At 45.0% G+C, this 25,453-nt stretch overlaps 1 protein-coding gene across 1 annotated transcript in view; it reads left to right on the forward strand.

The window, feature by feature from the left end:
• LOC136626664 (pregnancy zone protein-like) overlaps positions 1–25,453 on the forward strand; it is a 184,070-nt gene that overhangs the window by 109,475 nt on the left and 49,142 nt on the right. The window contains exons 10-14 of the mRNA XM_066601682.1: positions 9,305–9,377; positions 9,829–10,054; positions 11,802–11,922; positions 15,189–15,310; positions 21,439–21,490. Coding sequence (XP_066457779.1) covers positions 9,305–9,377; positions 9,829–10,054; positions 11,802–11,922; positions 15,189–15,310; positions 21,439–21,490 — 594 coding nt within the window. The remainder of the gene's footprint in view (positions 1–9,304; positions 9,378–9,828; positions 10,055–11,801; positions 11,923–15,188; positions 15,311–21,438; positions 21,491–25,453) is intronic.

Consider the following 25,453-nt stretch of genomic DNA (forward strand, 5'->3'; position numbering starts at 1 on the left):
CCTCAACGCGCTGAGATATAGACAGGAGGGTGCTCTGACTATCCAGCGACATACTGTCTTCCCCCGCCTCCGTTTCCGAGCGCAAAGCGTCTGCCTTTATGCTTTACAGGGAGCTTCTCAAGAGGCATAGCAGAGGAATGGTGACGCTAATGATTGCAGCATCGCCGCTCACCATCTGGGTAGACTCCTCAAAGTTTCCAAGGACCTGGCAGATGTCTGCCAACCAGGCCCACTCTTCTGTAAAGAATTGAGGAGGCTGACTTCCACTGTGCCGCCCATGTTGGAGTTGGTATTCCACTATAGCTCTACGCTGCTCATAGAGCCTGGCCAACATGTGGAGCGTTGAGTTCCACCGTGTGGGCACGTCGCACAGCAGTCGGTGCACTGGCAGATGAAACCGATGTTGCAGGGTGCGCAGGGTGGCAGCGTCCGTGTGGGACTTGCGGAAATGTGCGCAGAGCCGGCGCACCTTTCCGAGCAGGTCTGACAAGCGTGGGTAGCTTTTCAGAAAGCGCTGAACCACCAAATTAAAGACGTGGGCCAGGCATGGCACGTGCGTGAGGCTGCCGAGCTGCAGAGCCGCCACCAGGTTACGGCCGTTGTCACATATGACCATGCCCGGTTGGAGGCTCAGCGGCGCAAGCCAGCGGTCGGTCTGCTCTGTCAGACCCTGCAGCAGTTTGTCGGCCGTGGGCCTCTTATCTCCTAAGCTAAGTTTTAAGTAGTTTCAGCACAGCCTGCTGACGCTTGCCCACTGCTGTGCTGCCACGCCGCGCGACACCGACTGCTGCCGACGTGCTGCTGCTGACACATCTTGATTGCGAGACAGAGGTTGCGGAGGAGGAGGAGGGTGGTTTAGTGGAGGAAGCATACACCGCCGCAGATACCAGCACCGAGCTGGGGCCCGCAATTCTGGGGGTGGGTAGGACGTGAGCGGTCCCAGGCTCTGACTCTGTCCCAGCCTCCACTAAATTCACCCAATGTGCCGTCAGGGAGATATAGTGGCCCTGCCCGCCTGTGCTTGTCCACGTGTCCATGGTTAAGTGGACCTTGGCAGTAACCGCGTTGGTGAGGGCGCGTACAATGTTGCGGGAGACGTGGTCGTGCAGGGCTGGGACGGCACATCGGGAAAAGTAGTGGCGACTGGGAACCGAGTAGTGCGGGGCCGCGGCCGCCATCATACTTTTGAAGGCCTCCGTTTCCACAACCCTATACGGCAGCATCTCCAGGCTGATAAATTTGGCTATGTGCACGTTTAACGCTTGAGCGTGCGGGTGCGTGGCGGCGTACTTGCGCGTGCGCTTCAACACTTGCGCTAGCGACGGCTAGACGGTGCGCTGACAGACATTGGTGGATGGGGCCGAGGACAGCGGAGGTGAGGGTGTGGGTGCAGGCCAGGAGACGGTAGTGCGTGTGTCCTGAGAGGGGGGTTGGATCTCAGTGGCAGGTTGGGGCACAGGGGGAGAGGCAGCGGTGCAAACCGGAGGCGGTGAACGGCCTTCGTCCCACCTTGTGGGGTGCTTGGCCATCATATGTCTGCGCATGCTGGTGGTGGTGGGGCTGGTGGTGGTGGCTCCCCGGCTGATCTTGGCGCGACACAGGTTGCACACCACTGTTCGTCGGTCGTCTGCACTCTCAGTGAAAAACTGCCAGACCTTTGAGCACCTCGGCCTCTGCAGGGTGGCATTGCGCGAGGGGGCACTTTGGGAAACAGTTGATGGATTATTCGGTCTGGCCCTGCCTCTACCCCTGGCCACCGCACTGCCTCTTCCAACCTGCCCTGCTGTTGCCCTTGCCTCCCCCTCTGAAGACCTGTCCTCAGTAGGCGTAGCAAACCAGGTGGGGTCAGTCACCTCATCGTCCTGCTGCTCTTCCTCCGAATCCTCTGTGCGCTCCTCCCTCGGACTTACTGCCCTTACTACTACCTCACTGATAGACAACTGTGTCTCATCGTCATCGTCCTCCTCACCCACTGAAAGCTCTTGAGACAGTTGCCGGAAGTCCCCAGTCTCATCCCCTGGACCCCGGGAACTTTCCAAAGGTTGGGCATCGGTCACGACAAACTCCTCCAGTGGGAGAGGATTCGGAGCCATTGCTGCCCATTCTGGGCAGGGGCACGAGAACAGTTCCTGGGAGTCTGCCTGCTCCTCAGAATGTGTCATTGTAATGGAGTGGGGAGGCTGGGAGGAAGGAGGAGCAGCACTTTCTGCCATCCACGACAGGACCTGCTCACACTGCTCATTTTCTAATAAAGGTCTACCGCGTGGACCCATTAATTGTGAGATGAATGTGGGGATGCCAGAAGCGTGCCTCTCTCCTAATCCCGCAGCAGTCGGCTGCGATACACCTGGATCAGGAGCTCGGCCTGTGCCCACACCCTGACTTGGGCCTCCGTGTCCTCGCACGCGTCCACGTCCTCTAGGCTTACCCCTACCCCTCAGCATGGTGTATTAGCAGTACTGCAGAAACAGAACGCTGTAATTAAATGTGCCGCTTATTGGCCTGTGGTTGGAGGCTGACTTCGCTTACGGAACGCACATCAGAGCCAGGAAATAATTTTGCGCAAGCCTGCTGTAACACTTAGCTGGCTGCGTATGAATTAGGAGGACAACTACCCCCAGCAGAGACCCAGTACACAGAGGACGGTCACAGGCAGCCCAAATAGATGTTTTTTGCCAAATGTTTTTGGAAAGGCCCACTGCCTATATTCTATAAATATGTCTTCTGTCCCTGCCTGACCATTACTGGCCCTGGAGTATGTAAAATAACTGCAAACTGTTGCACTGTGGACTGCAATACAGCGGCGATGTAACTGCCAACACAGAGCCAGGAAATAATTTGTGCAAGCCTGCTGTAACACTTAGCTGGCTGCGTATGAATTAGGAGGACAACTACCCCCAGCAGAGACCCAGTACACAGAGGACGGTCACAGGCAGCCCAAATAGATGTTTTTTGCCAAATGTTTTTGGAAAGGCCCACTGCCTATATTCTATAAATATGTCTTCTGTCCCTGCCTCACCATTACTGGCCCTGGAGTATGTAAAATAACTGCAAACTGTTGCACTGTGGACTGCAATACAGCGGCGATGTAACTGCCAACACAGAGCCAGGAAATAATTTGGCGCAAGCCTGCTGTAACACTTAGCTGGCTGCGTATGAATTAGGAGGACAACTACCCCCAGCAGAGACCCAGTACACAGAGGACGGTCACAGGCAGCCCAAATAGATGTTTTTTCCCAAATGTTTTTGGAAAGGCCCACTGCCTATATTCTATAAATATGTCTTCTGTCCCTGCCTCACCATTACTGGCCCTGGAGTATGTAAAATAACTGCAAACTGTTGCACTGTAGACTGCAATACAGCGGTGATGTAACTGCCAACACAGAGCCAGGAAATAATTTGGCGCAAGCCTGCTGTAACACTTAGCTGGCTGCGTATGAATTAGGAGGACAACTACCCCCAGCAGAGACCCAGTACACAGAGGACGGTCACAGGCAGCCCAAATAGATGTTTTTTCCCAAATGTTTTTGGAAAGGCCCACTGCCTATATACACTAAATATGTCTTCTGTCCCTGCCTCACCACCACTACTGGCCCTGGACTATGTATAATTACTGCAGGGCGCAATGCTCTGCACGGCCCATATACAAAAAAAAAAAAAAAAAAGGTGCAACACTGCAAAAAGCAGCCTCCACACTACTGCACACTGTTAGATGTGGCCCTAAGAAGGACCGTTGGGGCTCTTGAAGCCTAAAATACTCCTAACACTCTCCCTACAGCAATTCCAGCATCAGCAGCACTTTCCCTAAGCTATGTCAGAACCCATCTGTGGCGAGCCGCGGGAGGGGCTGATTTATATACTCGGGTGACACCTGATCTCGCCAGCCACTCACAGCAGGGGGGTGGTATAGGGCTTGAACGTCGCAGGGGGACGTTGTAATGCCTTCTCTGTCTTTCTATTGGCCAGAAAAGCGCGCTAACGTCTCAGAGATGAAAGTGAAAGTAACTCGAACATCGCGTGGTGCTCTTTTCAAATAACGAGCATCTCGAACACGCTAATACTCGAACGAGCATCAAGCTCGGACGAGTATGTTCGCTCATCTCTATTTATAATCCTATCTTGCACCATCGACTCCTCCCCCGTGACATTGATAAATGTGTACCTGCCTAATTCTAAACAAATACATTTCTTAAACATGTTAATCAAAAAGGTGCTGAGGCTATCAAAGGGTAACATAAATATCTATGGTGATTTCAATACCATATCTGATAAAGACCTAGACACAACAGGAAGAAATAACAGATGCGGTGTGGTCCTGCATTAAACCATTGGCTTCGTGATGAAACCCTATATGATACATTTAGATGTAAAATGCCTCCTCCAGGGAGTTTTCTTTTTACTAAGCTCGTCATAAAACATTTACGAGGACTGATTTGTGCCTTGTAAACGTGTCACTACTTCCCAACGTGTCACTACTCCCAGCTCTCAGAACTACAGAGCCAGGGACAGCGCCAAAAGTCGCGGCTGAGCCCCGCAGCTGAAGGCAAGTGAGTATTTTATTTTATTTTTTTTTTCACTATTTTAAATGGCTTTTCAGGGAAGGGCTTATGAAGCGCTTCCCTGAAATCCATTGACGGCTGCCGGGGCTCATTGGCGACACTACTTTTATTGGATTTTCAGGGAAGGGCTTATGTTCAAAGCCCTTCCCTGAAATCCAATGGCGGGGATGCCGTCAGCAGGGTTCTCTACCGGTAGAGAATTGAAGAATTCCTCCGCTGCATCTGCCACAGATGTGGCAGATGTAGCAGTAGGGAATTCTTTTAACTAGTGGGGGTGAAGGAAACATCTGCTGCATGCGGCAGATGTGTTCTTCATTCCCGGGGGGGTCCCTGTACACCACATTTTGGTTTACATTTAAGCAATTGAGGTTACTTAAAGGCCCATTTTCAAACAAATTGTGTTTACATGAATACGTGTATACCTCTGTTAGCGCAACTATGCTGTTTGGATATAATGTTGGTGCCAAATTGGGTGTGGTCGGTTGAGCTCGGATAATGAATACACGTAACACACGAGATGTGTTTCAAGAGTGACTTTTATTATCAGGCGTTGGTTTTAAAGCAGGATGTAAATGGCTATATGTCAAGAGGTAGAAGACATGCACATTAGAAAGTATTGCATCATTCTTAGATAACTGGTCATCTTCTGGACATGAAATGATCACGGGCTGATGTGTCATATCTCTAGGCAGAGTCCGCTGTTATGATGAGCTGACCAGTGTTTGTCTGGTATCCTGCTTATGATGAGAATTCTACCCAAGGATGTTGATGGTTGCTTAGTAGACAAACTGTTATCTAGAAGGAACAACTAGCTAACTTAAATGAGACAGAAAGAACAACAGGGAATTAGAGAGACTGCTAAGAACTACAAATAATATATATATATATATATATATATATATATATATATATATTATTTTTCTTTCACTCACACATCCAATACTGGACTGGGGTACTAGGGCCCACCGGAAAAATTTATTCTGGGGGATCACTGTACAGCTACAAGTAACTATTACCTGATCCCGGTTTACAAATTCCTGGCCATCGCGTTATCCATACACATCAATGGAAGGGTGGCTACATTTGTGTGCGGCTATATCTCCACTGAAGTACAGTATATGGAGAATATGACAAGTGGGAATTGGTGGACTCCCATTCACCCCACATGGTAGGATTCCAGAGGTTGCATTCATGGCCTGTTTTGTAAAAATTGAAATCACATGTTACAGTTAGAGATGAGCAAACGTACTCGGTAAGGCCGATTTTGCAATCGAGCACTGCGATTTTCGAGTACTTCACTACTCGGATGAAAAGATTCAGGGGTCGCCGGGGGGCGGGGCGTGGCGTGGTGGAGCAGGGGGTAGCAGCGCGGAACAGGTGGGAGCTCTCTCTCTCTCCCTCTCCCCCCCACTCCCCTCTGCAACCCCCCGCTCAACCACGGCGCCCCCCGAATCTTTTCACCCGAGTAGTGAAGTACTCGAAAATCGCGGTGCTCGATTGCAAAATCGGCCTTACCAAGTACGTTCGCTCATCTCTAGTTACAGTCCCAAAAAACTGTTTGGATATGCAGTTTTATAACAAAACATCAGTTCTGAGGGTCTGCAATTGTCATGGCATGCTGGGACTTATAGTACCCTATGGAGGGGAAAGGCACTAAAGGAATGCAAAAATGAATGTATTTTCATTACCTAGTAAGAGAGAGGACATATTTTTTCAGCAGTAGTCTGCTGCCTGGCTCTTGCCTCATACCGCTTCTGTTCTAGGGACCTTCTCAATAACTTGCTGTCTGACTCTTGCCCTGGACTAGTGACCCTATGGACTCTGTGAGTCAGTAATACTAGCTTAGGCGGTGCTAGGCTGCAGGCAGTAAAATGAAGCTGCAAGATGTTTGGTGATGGAGTCCCCTATAGTGATATGAAGACGACGGGGTCCAGAAGGCAGGTGTCACGGCATTCTCGGTCGCGAAGGCATGGTGGCCTTGACGCAGGCCAAAACCTCTCACCTTGTTATGCAGGACAAGGGTTAATGCACCATGTACAGAGACTGCTGGGTGTTGTCTCTCTTTGCTGCATGGATGCATGCTGGATTAGTCATGGCTGGAAGAAGGTTGAAGATAGGGTTCTCTAATTGCTCTGCCAGTCGTCAGGTGTAGAGTAGCTTTATATTCTCACCCACCTTTGCTCAATGCTGCTTATTTAGTTCCATAGAGGAGTATTGGAGTTTAGAGTTCCTCTGTGCTGGGTATAGTGCTACGTCCAAATAATTTGCTGCGGTTTACTTTTCATTTCGTATTTCTGTTTTCATTTCTGTTTTGCTTTGCTATTTGGTTCATCTCTCCAGGGGTCTCTCTAGGGACAATCATGTCCCAGAAAGAAGACCGTCGGGCTGCCTCTATCGAGGCGATTACTCCGCTTCTAGGCAGAGACTCTTCACCCCCCTGCTAGGTTAGGGCCAGGCTTCCTTCTCCCTGGAATGGTGCTACTGTTCAGCATAGTGTGGTGCTCACTGTTCTACAGTGCATGGGATTGTCAACTGCAGTGGTTGTGACTGTCACCCTGCATCCGTGCTGAGCATGGTGCTTGAATGCCACACAGACGTGACAGAAGGCTATCAACCAGTCTGTCAGTGCACCAAGATGTCATCTCAGCTAGCCAATGCATCTATATAGAGTAAATATATGCAGTGTCTTATATGGAAGTATAGATTGGCTGATATGCTATACGCTGCCCAAGTATATGTAGTGCAAATGGGTGGGGACTAGAGATGAGCGAACGCGTTCGTCCGAGCTTGCTATTCGTGCGAATATTAGGGTGTTCGGGATGTTCGTTATTCGTAACGAACACCATGCGGTGTTCTGGTAAATTAAACTTTCTTCCCTGAGACGTTAGCGCTTTTTTTTGGCCAATATAAAGACAGGGAAGGCATTACAACTTCCCCCTGCAACGTTTAAGCCCTATACCACCCCCCTGCTGTGAGTGGCTGGGGAGATAAGGTGTCACCCGAGTATTGAAATCTGCCCCTCCCGCTGCTCGCTATGGATGCATTCTATATGCGCTCAATGGGGCCAGCGGCAGCAGCGCTGACCCCATTGAGAACATATAGAAGACAAATCCTTCTTCTCTGGCACAGCTGTAACAGCTGTAGCAGAGAAGAACGATGTTTGCCCATTGAATTCAATGGAACCGGCAATACAGCCGACTCCACTGAATGCAATGGGCTGCCGGCGATCGCAGGATGAATGGTCGGAAAGGGGTTAAATATATAACCCCTTTCCTGCAATTCATCCAGAAATGTGTTACACTAAAAATATATACCGGCGTATAAGGCGACAGGGCGTATAAGACGACCCCCCAACTGTCACCTTATACGCCGGTAATACAGTGGAGCAAAGAATAAAAAGCATTACTTACGTTTTTAGATGATCTGCGGCGCTCCTGCAGGCTGTCACTCCCTCCTGGTCCACGGCAGACAAGCTTTCTCCACGAAAGACTTTAAATCCCTGCCTCCAGAAGCACATGTGCCTTCAGCCAATCACAGCCAATGACAATGATGTCATTGAATGGCTGTGATTGGCTGTGTTTCTGGAGGCGGGGATTTCAAGGCTTGAAATCCCCGCCTCCAGAAACACAGCCAATCACAGCCATTCAATGACATCATTGTCATTGGCTGTGATTGGCTGAAGGCACGTGTCTTTCTGGAGGCAGGGATTTAAAGCCTTTCATAGAGAAAGCAATACTCTGCCGTGGACCAGGAGGGAGTGACAGCCTGCAGGAGCGCCGCAGATCATCTAAAAACGTAAGTAATGCTTTTTATTCTTTGCTCCACTGTATTGCCGGCGTATAAGGTGACAGTTGGGGGGTCGTCTTATACGCCCCGTCGCCTTATACGCCGGTATATATTTTTAGTGTAACACATTTCTGGATGAATTGCAGGAAAGGGGTTATATATTTAACCCCTTTCCGACCATTCATCCTGCGATCGCGGGCAGCCCATTGCATTCAGTGGAACATGCTGTATTGCCGCTCCATTGAATTCAATGGGCAAACATCGTTCTTCTCTGCTACAGCTGTTACAGCTGTGCCAGAGGAGGACGATCTTTATGCTGACAGTGGGGGGGGGGGCACTCTTGCCGCTATTGTGGCTTAATAGTGGGACCTGTGAACTTGAGATGCAGCCCACCATGTAGCCCCTCGCCTGCCCTATCCGTCACTGTGTCATTCCCATCACTTTCCTGAATTGCCCAGATTTTCACACATGAAAACCTTAGCGAGCATCGGCGAAATACAAAAATGTTCCGGTCGCCCATTGACTTCAATGGGGTTCGTTGTTCGAAACGAACCCTCGAGCATCACGGGAAGTTCGTTACGAATAACGAACACCCGAACATTTTGGTGTTCGCTCATCTCTAGTGGGGACCTACTCCTCAGGGCCCACCAGGGAAATCACCTGTTCCCCTGTGGGCTAGTCCAGGCCTGAATATATCTTTACATACATTTTCATTCTGCACAATTTTTTCCCTGTGCTTGATTCTATTCTGTGATTGTTCTCAGTGAGAGGAACAAAGTAATCTTGTAGATATAATACCTTTTAATGGCTAACAAAAATACATGATGTTACAGCAAGCTTTCTGTATAGTTTGTGGGCAAAATTTTATTTGCATATTCCAAGTCCAGATACCTTGCCATGTTATATCTTTAAGTATGTCATGTATTGATATTAATGTATCTTACATTTTCTTGGAAAAGATAAAAAGAAACCAGCCCATTTCACACGAAGGGACTTTCCAGACAGCTGGTTATTTGACCTAGCTCCTGTGGGGTGAGTACATAATAATAATAATAATAATAATAATAATAATGCCACCTTATATAATATTATATAGCTTTAATTATTTAGGCTGCCCTTTATCATCAATGCTTTGGCCGGTTTCAGTTTGTCTGTCATGCAGTCACATTTTAGCAGTTTGTATTATAGCTGTAATACTCATATCTCCCACGGCTGTACTGAACTGAACTTCTAACCATTATATAGTTCTTACCTATGCAAGGTTGATAAATATGGGATTGGTTGTTTATATGATAGGCTATCACTTCATCAGGGTCTGAGGGGTAAATACAGAGAAGTAGGGGGCAACTTACTTTATTGTTGTTAGATTGTCGGAAAGTAATTTTGCAGGTGGAGCACGGCTTTAATACTACATGCAGTTATACTAAATTCTGCTTGTAATGATTAATATTATTTCATTTATTGCAACATATTTGTTTTACAGCTCAGATGGACACTTTGTACTGAATCGAACTACTCCGGACAGTGTCACTACGTGGGTAACTGATGCCTTCTGCTTGGGCAAGACTGGTTTTGCCATTGTTAAGGACGTTGAGCTTACAACATTCCAGCCTTACTTCGTTGACCTGATTGTCCCCTACTCTGTAGTCCAAGGAGAGAAATTTACAATAATGGCCATGGTCTTCAGCTATGTGAAGAAATGTCTTCTGGTAAGAAAAAGAATTATATAAAAATACATTAATAAAATTTTGACCTTCAAGGAATATAAAGCTATTAGAGCAAAATTGCAATAAATCATTCAAATATTGAACCATTCCTTATAATTAGGTGCTGTATATTTTAATATATTGAATCAAATATATAGATATTTAAAGGGATTGTGTGATTAACAAATCCATGTTCTGGACTTTTTTTTCCATCTAACACTCAAAAAAGTGTAATAAAACTTAAACAATGCATTATATGTATCCCAGAGCGGTGCTATTAAAACTATAAACTTCTTCTGGGTTACTATATATATATATATATATATATATATATATATATATATATAGCACCGTATGTGTAGGCCTCCTTACAGTCTGTAAGTTCTTGTGAGCAGGGCCCTTGCCCTTATTGAAGCTTTACTTGAGTTTAAGGCCTCAGTCAGACGGGCGTTTTTTCGCGCATTTTGCGCATGCGCATGCGTCCGGCGATTTTATAGAACCATTGCTTTGCAATGGTATCGGACACATGAGCGCTTTTTATGCGCTCATCCGATAAATTATAGAACAGAAATCGCAGATCGCACCCATCTGCGATTCCTGTTCTCTTCTCTATATGCGCTCAATGGGGCCGGCAGCAGCAGCGCCGACCCCATTGAGAACATATACTACAAAGATCATTCTCCTCTGCTACAGCTGTAACAGCTGTGGCAGAGAAGAACGATGTTCGCCCATTGAATTTAATGGAGCCGGCAATACAGCCGGCTCCATTGAAAGCAATGGGCTGCCGGCGAGCGCGGGATGAATTTTCGGGAAGGGCTTAAAAATATAAGCCCTTCCCTGAAATTCATCCAGAAATGTGTAAAAAAAAAATAAAATATATATATATACTCACCTGGTCCCGGCAGACGGAGTTCAGCCGCGGCCGGCCGGCAGTTCTCCTGAACTGCTGTGAGTAGTATTCAGCAGCCGGGGCTTTAAAATCCCCGCCTGCTGAATAAGCTGCCTCTGATTGGTCACAGCCTGACCAATCAGAGGCAGCTCTCACTCACACCCATTCATGAATTCATGAATGGGTGAGTGAGTGCTGCCTCTGATTGGCTCAGCGCAGGGACCAATCAGGGGCAGCTCTTAGCTGAATGACAGCTGAGAGCTGCCCCTGATTGGTCCCTGCGCTGAGCCAATCAGAGGCAGCTCATTCAGCAGGCGGGGATTTTAAAGCCCCAGCTGCTGAATACTACTCACAGCAGTTCAGGAGAACTGCCGGTCGGCCGCGGCTGAACTCCGTCTGCCGGGACCAGGTGAGTATATATATTTTTTTGGTTTTTACACATTTCTAGATGAATTTCAGGGAAGGGCTTATATTTTTAAGCCCTTCCTGAAAATTCATCGTGAGATCGCCCGCAGCCCATTGCTTTCAATGGAGCCGGCTGTATTGCCGGCTCCATTGAATTCAATGCGCTGGACAGCGCTGAACTGCTCCGGCCCGTTTCTATTGAAACGCGGCTAGGAGCAGTTATTTCGGGTGATTTTTCGGCCCCGGTCACGCGATTTGCGGATGCGCATCCGTCATGCGATCCGCAAATCGCGGGAAAAAACGCCCGTGTGACCGAGGCCTAATACTGTATGTTATGACTCACTTTATGTATGTTTCTCCCCATTTCTAAAATTCTTCTGAAAATGTTGATGATATGAATAAAGATTATTGCGTAATTCTTTGTTCATTTTATTATTTGTATTCTTATTACAACAGATTGTCGTGTCGTTGCCTGATACAGAGAATCTTGCAACAGTGAACAACAAGGAACAGGCCAAATGTGTCTGCGAGGGGCATTCACACAGTTTCACTTGGGAAGTCACAACAGTAAAACCAAGTACTGTATACATGTAACCCAAATAATATTATCAACTTAAAGGGACCCTGTAATGTCCTAGAAGCACTACCAACTAAGTTATGTTGCTTATAAGACAGGGACAGAGGAGTCCAAGGTTTTAACTTTTATACTTACTGGATTCTTTGTGTAACGGCCCCAAAAAACTTACTGCAGCATGTATGGCCAGAGGCCTAGTTTTGTCACGGTGATGCCAACACTCCAACTGGACCCTCAGGATGGTATGCCAAAGAAAAACCAGAGTTGAGTCCAGTAATAGTTTAGAAATCTGGGAGTGTGCAGATTTACTAACTTTGATATTTTGAAATACAAAGGGAATTTACAGTTCTCCAGAAAAGTAGTTGAAACAGGTACACGAAGATGCAGTATTAAGCAGACAATCAAACACAATGCAAGATACAGTTTTATTGACTGAATTAAGACCTGACTTCAACGCTCTCTCTTTTCCTTTCCTGTGGATTAATTTGCAAGACAATTTCCCCACTAGCTGCTTTAGATGAAGGATTGATTTAGTTTTAGTGAAGTGTATATGAAGCAGAGGGACAAGTGGCTGATGGCTAATCCTGGCTTTGAATTCACCGGGTAGCTACAACTCACTGTTTAAAGAAGATGGACCTCAGAAAAGTTTTTCTTTCCTCCGCTGTGGGGTGCCAAGGGAGCAGGTTTACACCACGCTCAACCTTGACAGTAAATGGGTTGAACTGCTGACTTGTTTCTGCACGTGTACCTCCTCCCTTCTGACACGGCTGACTGCAACCTTTCCTCTCTGACGTCTGGCTGAGTCTGCCTAACTACTCACTGACTCCTCCTTTTTCCCGCTGGGCCACTACATCTGCTTTCACATTGTCACCCGAGGAAGTCGTCGACTGGTCTGTCAGCGTGAATCTTTTCTTCAATCGTTGCTCGTGCGCTCCCATTGTTCTCAGTTTCCAACGTTCTTCATTGTTCTTTATGGGAGTCCGAGCGCACTGACTAAAGAAAAGAGTCACCCTGACAGAGTTTCTGGAGTGACAGTGTTGAAAGAGGGAGCCTGGTAAGTATAAAAAGTACACCCCTGGCCTCCTTGGCCCCTATCCTATAAGCAACATAGTTGATGGTGCTTATAGGACGTTATGGGTTCTCTTTAGGCCTGTTTTACACAGGCGACAAAATAGTGCGATTTTTTTTTTTTTTTGCCGCAATGCTACAAATCAAATGTATTTCCTATGGGTACCTTCACATTAGCAATGTTTTGTAGCATGCAACATTGCGAGTCAAAAACCTTGTGGGTTTTCCAATATGCCCGTGACTTGCAATGTTTTGTTGCCCATGTTTCCCTATTGAGCCTTCCTCTCTGGTGCATCGCATCACACGAAAATGCGTTTTTCATGCAGTGCGACGCAACTTTTACACTAGTCCTACTGTAAAAGCCCTAAAATAAGCCCTAGATACAGAAAAAAACTAAATACAAAGATCACCTAAGAAGCACTGTCAGCTTCGCCGCATCTTCTCCCTGATTCCCTGCACTTGTCTTCAGGCTTTTCTTCTGGTCAGGAATTGGAAAATCCCTGCATGCAGTAAGCGCTGTTTCAGATTGGCTGAGGGTCACGGCTCAGCCAATCAGAGCCAGTGCTCGATGAACCAATCACAGCACTTCCGGGAGGCAGAGATTTTCCAATTCATGACCAGAAGAGATGCCTGAAAACAAGTGCCAGCGACCAGGAAGAAGATGATGCAGATCTGACAGCGCTTCTTAGGTGATATATGCGTTATTTTTGCATATTATATATATATATATATATATATATATATATATATATATACTTAGATTTCAAGCCCCCCACCCGAAAATCCTCACTCGTAGTGCTGCAAAGTCGCACTACTTTGTAGCACCATGTGCAATTTTGTAGCCACGCAAAATTGCGATACCGCCACGAATAAACGCAGTGATATCGCATGGACCATCGATGCGATATTGCTGTGTTTTTCTCGTGGTGATATTACGTCGCCATGTGAAACAGACCTTTTGAGCTTTTGTTCTGCAATAGACTAGAACTGCATATGCAGGGTTTGATGCAGTTCTTTTAGTTAAAGCAAACTAGAAAGAAATAAAAAATTACTTTAACATCTCCCCCTCTTTTGCATCTTTTACCATATTTGCTTCCAAAAACTACATCACAAATTGAATGTAATAAATGATCCCCTCAAATCTGACATAGTTTTAGAGTATCTGCTAGCTGCTCTATGATGTTCATATGTCGTAATAGACATGGGTTAAATTTTAAGACAACTATTTTAAACAATGGTGGTTTAGGGTTTACAAGCAGATGCACCCAGTGCTTGCCCCATTGTCTGGACACATATTTACATGCTTGACTTATTAAATGTATTTAGTGGAAAAACACTTTTTATCACCAGTTCAGAAAATAAGTCATAAATGTCTGATCGCTGGGCTCCAAGCATTGGGACCCCAGCAGTCACAAGAGTGGCGCACCCTGAATCCCACATGTGAATTAAGTGGCATTAAACATGTATGACCTCCATCTACTCACATATAAGCAGGGACAGAACATCTTTATATGGGATCCCGCAGTCGGATCTCCAGTGATAAAACATGTATCACCTTACCACAAGATAAGCAATAAATGTGATTAGTGGGAAATGACCTTTTAAATTCAATTTAAATAGCTTGTAATGGACAATTCTATGAGGGGCATGTGGCTGCCATGATTTGGTGGGCTGGTACTGCTAAAACAGACATTCAGTTTGCATTACTAATAGGGGCATGTGACTAATACTTTTACGTGGCCTTTTTAGGTGAGAAACTAGTGTGCATTTTTATATATCCAAATGCATGTGTGTCCATATATTCAAATTCATTCCCATGAACAGGGGGTTGTGGGAGAATCTTTAGTATATCCTTCAGACAACTGTATTGATGGAGTATTTTTGGATATACATGTCCCATGTATGTTAATATATCAGGATATTAAAAATAATGTAAAAAATTTGCCAAGACTAAAATATCGATGACATGTCATCAGTCATGTAGTGAAGAGGCCACAGTGGTCACCCAAGTGTATGTCCTCTTTAAACAACTGATCAGTGGATCCTGGGAAGCACATCCCACTGATCTAATATTGAATCTATCCTGAGGGCAGGTTATCAATATCTAAGTCCTGGAAAACTCCCTTTATGTTGCACAGCAAATGATAAAATAATTTTGTACTTAATAGCTAATCTATTTTTATGTATTCACTTTTTTTCAGAGACCCTACAGATACATGTGGACTCTAGTTTTCTAGAGGAGGACGAGAAATGTACTGAGGATCCTTTATTGATAGAAAATGTTCGAAGGATAGATTCTGTTGAGAAAACTGTTATAGTCAAGGTAAGCTTGTAAGGAGGTCAGCCTGTAGTGGTACTAACACCCCACTTGCGGATGGCTCAGAGAATGGCATGGACGCAGCAGGGCTAATCAGAACAGATGTTTATTCACTATGAGGCAATAAGCCTGATGGTTACAGTGACTCAATGAGGTAAACGGACTTAGTGGTTACACATCTTTATAGATTAGCTCGGCAGTTTGTGGATACAGTCTCTAACATTTTACTCCATTTGGCAATTTTTGGTAGCGACAGAAACAAGTCTCTAAATCACAGTCCTTTGCTCACACTCTGTTGTGGTTTTACCTTGGTCCACAGTGTCTTTCTATCTCAGGTGTGTCAATCAATTCTACACTTAGCAGGACTGTCTTTCACCTCCAATCTTAACCCCGTAGTGACGAAGTCTGTTTGCGCCTTAGTGACGGAGCCAAATTTTGGAAATCTGACATGTGTCACTTTGACATAGAATAACTCCGTAAAGGTTTTGCATATCCAATGAATCTAAGCAAAACAGAAGGAAAAAATTACGATTTTCATTTTTTTGGCAATTGTGTCATTTTAAAAACTGTTTTTTTGTACAGCATACATACGAATGAAGACTTTCACCCCAAAATGGATAGCCCTGTTTGTCCTGTGTTCAGAAAAATACCCATTGTGGCCCTAATCTTATGTCTGTATGCACAAGGCGGCCCAAACCAAAAAGAGCAGCCGGTGGCTTTAAGAACAGACATTTTGCTTGAAGGCGCTTTAGGCCCCATTGCACACTTGTAGAGCCCTTGAGCGGCTAAAAAGACAAAGAACACCCACAAATGACTCCATTTTGAAGACTAGACCCCTTAACAAATTCATCTAGGGTTGTTTTGCGTATTTTTAGCCCACAGTTTTTAAATTAATCTAAGCAAGCAGAAGGAAAAAATTAGAAATTTCCTTTTTTGGCCATTGTGTCAATTTAAAAGCAGGTTTTTTTTGTACAACACATATAGGAATGAAGACTTTCACCCCAACATGGATCCCCCTATTTGTCCAGTGTTCAGAAACATACCCATTGTGGCCCTAATCTACTTACAGGACACATGGCTAGCCCTATAAAAGAGGGAAAACCCATTGGATTTCAGGGCACAACTGAATAAATTCTAGGCCCCATTGCTCAGTTCTACAGAAAAAAAATTAACTCCCTAAAAATAATCTCCCCCGTCTGTACCCTTTTTGATGTTCCCTAAATATTAGATAAAAGTAATATAAATGTAAACTGTGTGGTATGTCTGAAGACAGTGGTAATTACGGGGTCCTGTTTGGGATGGGCACATGTGGCAATGAAACAGGGTATTCCTTCTCTTCCCATGCTTTTTGGGGGGCATTTCTTGACCTGAGTGGCGGGGATGGGGTGTAAAAAGTGGCGCTCTGTGAAGCTTCTTAAGCTTACTGAGATGTGGCGGTCTCACACAGAAGGCACTCAACAAGCTGTTCCTGGAACTGCACGAAGACAAACGTTCCGGGGCTTCTTGTAAATTACGTATTACAGGTAGCGGTCTAAATAACACCGGGTTCACTCGGCCGTATGTGGAATCCGATTGCGGAGGCCTGCAGCAGATCCCAGCTGTGAGCCCGTCCATGGCCCTGAGTACAGTCGCGTAATGTACTGTGCATAAGTGCATACTCTTACAGGCGGTCATGCGTAGTACACCGTTTTCTTTGTTTGTATTTTCCCCACCATTGCTCAGCGATGATGCGGGTATCAACAGCCCGTACACAATGTAGTTGTGTATGGGCTGTGGGTATATCTGCGACCATGGAGCATAATGGGCTCTATGTCGCTGATATCCACGGTAAAATAGAACATGCTGTGTTCTGTTTTGTGCGAGTGGATTACGTAATTCCAACCCCCTAATGTGAGCGGAATTGTGTAATCTAGTGCATTTGATTGATCTGCGTATTACCGCGGAACAGACGCATGCGGAAACCCTAATTCCTATCCGGTCATGTGAGACGGGCCTAAGGTAAATCGCTTCCTTTTATCATGTGACTGGGGACCGCTCAACAAGGCCACCAGTTACTGCTCCAGGCTCTCAGCTACCAGGTTCTCATGCGCAGAATCTGGGTAAGCTCCGTGGAGGAGAATTCTGTCAGGGGTTCAAATACGGAGGCCTCTGGTAAAAATTTTAATCTCCTCTTACCGATAGCATCGGTGATGGGAGATGAATGTTCAACTTTTTTTTAACTTTTACGTGATCGCCATTTTAAATTGGATAATGGCAATCATGTGACCAGGAACCGCTCACCACAGCCCCCCGTGACATCTCTAGGCTTTCGGCTAGCTTTGGTAGCCAAGAGCAAGGAATTTTAAATTTCCCGGGCAATTCATTTTGCTGACAGGCACATGCGCAGAAGCTATGATAAGGTCTGTGGATAAAGATCCCATTGTGGGAGACATCCGGGGACCTTAGTTATGTGATTTAATCTCCCCTCACAGATACGATCCATAAGGGGAAATGAAACTTTAACTTTTTAAACTTTTTACTTTAACTTTTTTTAACTTTACATAATTACTGCTATCCGGTGAATAACAGTGATCTTGTGACCGAGAACTGCATACAGCGAGGTGCAGGCAGATTTTTTAAAATTTGCCAGGCTCTCCGGTCTTTTGCGCACGTGCACCATATCGGCACATGCGCAGAAGCCCAAAGCAGGTTCCGATTGCTAGGGGACATCACGGAGGCCCGGAATGAGTATTTTCAGCTGCCCCCATGGATCCGATCCATAAGGGCAGCTGAAACTTTAACTTTTTTAAACTTTTTTTTTTAATTTTTCCATGATCGCTGGTATCCATTGGATACCGGCGATCACAGGTCTGGGGACCGCGGTGACATCTCCTGCCTCCCGGCTACCTTCTGGAGCCAGGAGATTTCAAATTTGCCGGTGCTCCCGGCCTTCTGCGTGTGTACGTTACGCCATATGTCTGGCGCGCATGCGCAGAACAGCGACTTCGGGTCCCATAGGACCAGATCACCGTGGAACATCACGGAGGACAGGGGTGAGTAAGCTCAGCTACCCTGATGGATCTAATCCATCAGGGCAGCTGAATCTTTAACTTTTTAAAACTTTTTATTGACTTCATTGAAATCAGCGCTATCTATTGGATAGCACCGATCACATTGTCGATGAAGGGCTCCCCGTGGCCCCCATGATAGCTCCAAGTTGTCAGCTACCTCCAGTAACCAACAGCATGTAGCTGTCACGTCCATGGCCCACGTGGCTTTAATCCTCAGAAGATGCATGTTTTTACATCCCTGAGGATTAAGCCCCACTTAGCTAGGACGTAAAAAGGCAATGGGGCCGTCACTAAGAGGTTAAGCATGGTTCATCACACACCTTCACACCTCAATATACTTCTTACCATATACACTCTCGTTACACTCAGTTCAAACCCAGATGTTCATCATATCTCCGGTCACACTTCATGACATGTTTTATATATCAACCAAGGATTATCTGGTTTGTCACTCCACAACCACTTGTAGGATCCCTTCTAGGTGTGACACGCCTGTTCTATCTCACTCACAGGACTTGTTCTCTCAGCAAATGTAATCTTCAGGGCCTCCCCAGTGTGCCTAATTCTCCAATAATCTCAGAGCCCTTCTTGGAGCTCACTGTAGCCTATGTAGAGTTGTGTAGCACTTCTCCATGAACTACTTGTTCCTGGGTTGATGCACCTTAGTGGTGAGCACTGCTCTCTACCTTTTACTCTACCTATCGTAAGCAACCTTTTTAAATAACCTCCTGGTCAGGGGTCTGTACTGCACACTCTTAAAACCAAATACCCATCCACGATGTTCACTAATTGCTCTAAAGCAGTGTTTCCAAACTCCAGTCCTCATGGACCCCCACATGTTTTCTGCATTTTCTCAATGTTGCACAGGTGATGTAACTATTGTCAGTGCCTCAGACATTGCCACAGGTGTTCTTACTATAGGGTATCCTGAAAACCTGACCTCTGGGGGTCCACGAGGACTGCAGCTTGGGAAACACTGCTCTAAAGTTACAATGTACAGTCAGCATCCTTATCAAAGTTTACAATACACATTCTCCGCCAACTGAACAAAGTGCATATTATACCAGCCAAGACAATATCAACAATGAAGTATAGTGTCATTAGTAACATATAGCATCAACAGAACTTACAGCTTGAAACAATAGCAAGTCATGTGCAGCCTAGCAATTAGTAGTAAATCGTGAGTGTTAGGGTGGCTTTACACAGACCAATAGTCACCCAAGTAATCACTCAAAAGAAGAATTATGGGCAACTGTTATCCCATGTAAGGTAAGTGAACGAGTAATGCTTACTTGTTGGAGATGCTTGGTTTTAGCTCACCTAAAAACCAAGTGACTATTGGCCAATGCAAACAGGCAATTGTTCATCTATGAATGATTGCCTGTTTACTCAGAATGGAGGTGGGTGGCTGGAAGAGATCTCCAGAGCACTGTGCCACCATTCAGTGAGCAATTGTTGGTTCTGTGTAAAAGCACAGGAGCGCTTGTAAAGACAGCCTCTTTACCCCTTACAGCGCTGACCCCTCTTACACTGTGACCCATTGAGGAGTCTTTTAGTGTCAAGGACTGTGTGAACATTCGCAGTTTAGTTATCTATGTACTAGTGTTCAGACCGAATTTTCTGCCTTCGTATCATGACTCATTAGTTGACATATAAGTTTTGTGCATTGTTACACTGTGAATTATATCATATGGGAATTGTTATTTCCAAGTGGTGCAGAATAGCAATCAACGTTCTTAGTTAGTGATAGCCAAGATTGCATATGGTACTGATAAAGTTATTTAGTCCTTAGATTGCATAATAATGTTCTTTTGCAGTTGCTTGTTTAAAATAAAATGTTACTATTTTTGCAACTCCATTGTCCACTTCATATCAAGGAACCTGCATTGCGCACCACTTCAATCCTGGGCCTGGCTCTAATTACAGTTCAGTTTTATTTAGTACAACTTTGGCACCTCCTGTGTGTAAACTTGGTACTCTAGTTTGCCACAGACCTGCTGGTAAGCTAGCTCATACTCACTGATGTGCACACTGGTGTTTACCGAGGCCGGTCTCATTTACGAAACATTCTGAAACGAAGAGTTCTGGAACTCCAGACAACTATCCTTATATTCTCCTGCAGATTACTTCTCTTCTGGGATGTTCTCTTTCACTCCCACAGCTCATTGTACCTGGACAGGTGACTCCTTCAGAGATGAGAGACACTACTGTAACTTTAAGCAGTCTACTAGTCCTCACTTAGCCCCTGATACTCCTCTTATAGGCCCCTGTGACTTCTGCAGATTGTAACACTTGACCTTCTTCTAAGCCACACAACAGATCAGCACACACTGCAGTGCCTAGTAAGTTTGAGGATCTTTCTGGGGAGAGGGAACTCTCTCCATAGTGCCTAATAAGTTTCAAGACCTTTCTCTGCACTGTGTAAGGATGGGCATCTATTCCACCTTATTTGACAAATCAGTGTCTGAAAATTGTGCGGTGAAAAGCCACTGTTACGCACAGCCAAAAATACTCATGGAATAGCACCCTCAAATAGCTGTTTATCCAGTTACTCACATTTTAAGACATTAAGTAATTCATTTAAACTCAACACAAAAAATATTGTCCTCTTTATGCGAATAAATGTAAATTAGGAAATAAATTAAATGATTCCTAATTTTATCAAAATGTACTTCTACCTATCCAGTGTTAATTCATTCCATTTTTAGCCTGACGAAGGGTGGATAACAGAACCATGCAAAAGCTTGCTGAAACATCATGTATTTTTGTTAGCCATTAAAAGGTGTCATATCTACAATATTACCTGGTTTCTCTTATGAGAACAATCACACTTTACTGGCTAAAACCGTACCAAACCTTTTTTTTTAAATTCATTCCAAGTTACAGAATTATAGTTAGACTCACATTCCCTCAAATATTCAGTTTTTCTGCCTAGCCCTATGTCTAAGTACTCTGGACATGGCAAACCTCCTGGAACGTAGTACTCAAACTACATGCCTTGCTGTTACCCTTCCTCCTAGTTATGCCCCTGACCAGTCATATTCCAACAACTCAAATAATACATTTTTGTCTTTTTTTTGTCAGCCAATGGGACATGAAGAGGAAAAGATACAGACATTCCTTTTATACCCATCAGGTAAATAAAATATGAACTAGAATGTAGATTATTTACTTCTATATAACTGAGCTCATGGGGCAGATTCACAAAACTCTAAACAGTGTTGCCGATAGCAATCGATCACAACCTTTCACTAATTATTCTGCTCTTTAACCCCTTAACGACCGCCCATATGTCTTAACAGCAGCCATTAAGGGGCTTTAATCTGCAGCATCATCAAAAACATTACTATATTAGAGGCCTGGCATGTATCTTGCTTTGCTGGGGAAAGTGAGTTCTTGGCACTTGCTCTAATAGCAGGAACCAAAGAGACCTTTGATTCACACTATTTAACCGTTGACATGCCGCAGTCAGTGCAACCGCAGCATGCAAAAAGCATAGAGAGGGAAGGGGCTCCCTCTGTCACCCATCGGACACCTGCAATGTGATCATGGGGTCTCGATAAGTTGCTATGGCACCCGGTATGACACATACGGTGGCCTGTGAAGCTCAGTCTCTGTCTGACCTGGTAGGCTTTTAATGCACTACTATACTGGTGTAAAGTAATGTATAAGAAGAATGAAAAAAGATGCAGATATTCAAGTTACTCAGTGGGACACAAATAAAAATTTTAAAAAGTTTTTAAAAAAGTTAAAAAAAATTAAAATAAAAATGACAGAACCGCAACTTCCCCCTTTACTATGTAAAACAAAACATCACACATTTGGTATCACTACATTTGTAATGACCCAGAGAAAAAAAAAATTGTATATTATTTAACCTGCACAGTGCATGTTATGCAAAAACAAATACAAAAAACATGGTGAAAATACCTAATTTTGCCATCTCGCATTACAAATAACAGAATAGAAAGGGATTAGAGATGAGCGAACGTGTTCTTAACGAACACTTACGCACCCGAACACCGGCTTTTCCGAGGACTTCCGTGTTCGCGCGTAAGTATTCGGGGGGCGCCGGGGGGCGGGGAGAGGCGCGGCGGCGCGGGCGGCAGCAGCGGGGAACAGGGGGGAGCCCTCTCTCTCTCCCTCTCCCCCCCACTCCCCGCCGCAACCCCCCGCGCTGCCACGGCGACCCCCGAACTTTTTTCGCCCGAACACGGAATTCCTCGCGAAGTTCGGTGTCCGGGCGAAAAGGGGCGGAGCCGAACACGTTCGCTCATCTCTAAAAGGGATCAAAACATTGCATGAATCAACAAATGTAACCATTAAAAGGTACAACTCACACCCCGCCAAAAAAAACCTCACACAGCACCATTGACAAAAAATGTTAGGAGTCTTTGAATGCAGCAATAAACAAAACATTAATTTATTTGAAAAGTTGAAAAAAAGAAAAACTATATAAATTTGGTATTGATGTAATCTTAGTGGCCTGCAGAATTATTTAAGCATATTATTTCTATTGCACGTCGAATGCCATTAAAATTAACAATAAACATACCAGAATTGCAGATTTTCTTAGCCTTGCCCCTAGAAAAAAATGGAATAAAAAGCAATCAAAATGTTATATGTTCCAATAAATTGGATGAACAAAGGCTACAGTTCATTCTGCAAAAAACAAGTGCTTAAAGAGCTCCGCCTGTAGAATAATAAAAATGCTATGGTTTTTGGAATGCGGCAACACAAAAGCCAATCATTAAAAAAATGTTTTTTTGTGTACAAATATAGCAAAACATTTAAAAAAAAACATAAACTTGGTGTTGCTGGAATTGTGCTGACCCAGAGAAGAATATTATCACATTACTTATTTTGCACACTGAATGCTGTAAAAATCAAATCCAAAAACAATAACAGAATTTATTTTTCCCCAATCCACTCAAATTTAAAAAAAAAAATGTTATACAATACATTATATGTGTTACGGATTTTGGAATGTGGACCTACTGGGCTAATCAACCAGTCTTGCTTTTATACCAGACTGGGTAACTGTCAGCTGACCCCAGCAAACAGGAGTACCTACAGTAGGGTAACTAGCCCTACAGTAAGCAGGGAGATGTAAAGGGCTCTGCCTACAAGCAGGGTAATCACCCCAATAAGGGCAGCCACACGCTGGAACCTAGGGCCTGATTAGCCCTGACAGAAAACAGGGATGAAGTAATGAAAAACAGAAACAAAAATACTGCAGAGAACTAACTACAGAGACGATAATGAAACACAGACCAAAAAAGAGATATAAGCCCTACCTTGACAACAAGCCCTAGCTGTGTTACATTTTTAAAAAAGCAATACACTACCTAGTATGCTCAGATGCATACCTGCCTTTGCTCCCCCCGAAGCTCCAGCAGGCTTTCTGCAGACCTTGGGTGCCCACAGAAAATTGCTTCCTGGTTACAGGATTCATAAATCCCGCCTCCAGGAAGCGATGGCTCTGATTGGTTCTTGAGTGCTGCTCAGCCAATCAGTGCAGTACTCAATGAACCAATGCAATAGCTGTGATTGGCTCATCCAGTGCTGCATTGATTGGCTGAGCAGCGCTCGAAAACCAATCACAGCCATCGCATTGTGAAGGCAGGATTTTTGAATTGGCCAATCAATGCCGTGGCTCAGCCAATTAATAAATCCTGTTTTCACTGTACCTCAGTAATATAGCAACCAATCACAGTTCAGCTTTCACTTTACCTCAGCATCATAATAAATAAAAGCTGAACTGTGATTGACTGCTATGGGCACCACACCCCTATGAAAGCTGTCTAAAAGAAAATCTGTCTTTGCTGCCCATAGCAACCAATCACAGCACAGCTTTCATTTTACATCAGTAGTTTAGCAACCAATCAAAGCGCACTTTTCATTTCTTACACTACTAAGATAAAATGAAAGCTGTGCTGTGATTGGTTCTTATAGGCAACAAAGACAGATTTTATTTTAGACTGTTTTCATGAATTTCATCTACAATGGTTGTTGACTAGAGATGAGCGAACGTGTTCTTCCGAGCTTGATATTCGTGCGAATATTAGGGTGTTCGGGATGTTCGTTATTCGTAACGAACACCATGCGGTGTTCTGGTTATTTTCACTTCCTTCCCTGAGACGTTAGCGCGCTTTTCTGGCCAATTGAAAGACAGGGAAGGCATTACAACTTCCCCCTGTGACGTTCAAGCCCTATACCACCCCCCTGCTGTGAGTGGCTGGGAAGATCAGGTGTCACCCGAACATAAAAGTCGGCCCCTCCCGCGGTTCGCCTCAGATGCGGTGTGAGTTAGATGAGGGACAGTGCTGTTTGTACCGGAGCTGCTGTAGGGAAAGAATTGGTAGTTAGTGTAGGCTTCAAGACCCCCCAAAGGTCCTTATTAGGGCCACTGATAGCTGTGTGTTGGCTGGTGTTAGCAGTGGCAAATTTTTTTTTCTCAAAATCGCCTCTGCAGACCGTTGCACCTGGCATTAGGGACAGAAGTGCTGCATAGGCAGGGAGAGTGTTAGGAGTGAGTGTAGCCTTCAAGAACCTCAACGGTCCTTTCTAGGGCCATATTTATCCATGTGCAGTACTGTCCAGGCTGCTGTTAGCTGTGCTGCATTTTTTTTTGCTTCTCAAAATCGCCTCTGCAGACCATTGCACCCTCCATTGATACTGCAGGGAAAGAATTGTATAGGCAGGGCCACAACACAGTTATTATTCATAGAATATACGCAGTGCTGCCTTTTGGTGCCAAAAAACTGAAAACAAATCTATTTGTCCAGCCTCTGTCCGTCCTAAGGGCTGTGGACACGTGTGAGCTGCGTGAACAACATTGCTAAATCAGACGCACCCAGCTACGCTTTACTGCTGGCTTCGCCATTTGCTTTCCTTAATTGGGAAAAAAATACCTGCTCTCCAAGAGTTATAATAACTCTGCTACCCTCACGTTCTGTGACACATAAGCAGGGACACAGCACAGTTATTAAACTTCTCATGTTCATTGAATATACGCAGTGCTGCCTTTTGGTGGAAAAAAACTGAAAACAAATCTATTTGTCCAGCCTCTGTCCGTCCTAAGGGCGGTGGACACGTG

This window comes from Eleutherodactylus coqui, chromosome 4, assembly GCF_035609145.1.
Source record: "Eleutherodactylus coqui strain aEleCoq1 chromosome 4, aEleCoq1.hap1, whole genome shotgun sequence".
NCBI lineage: Eukaryota > Metazoa > Chordata > Amphibia > Anura > Eleutherodactylidae > Eleutherodactylus > Eleutherodactylus coqui.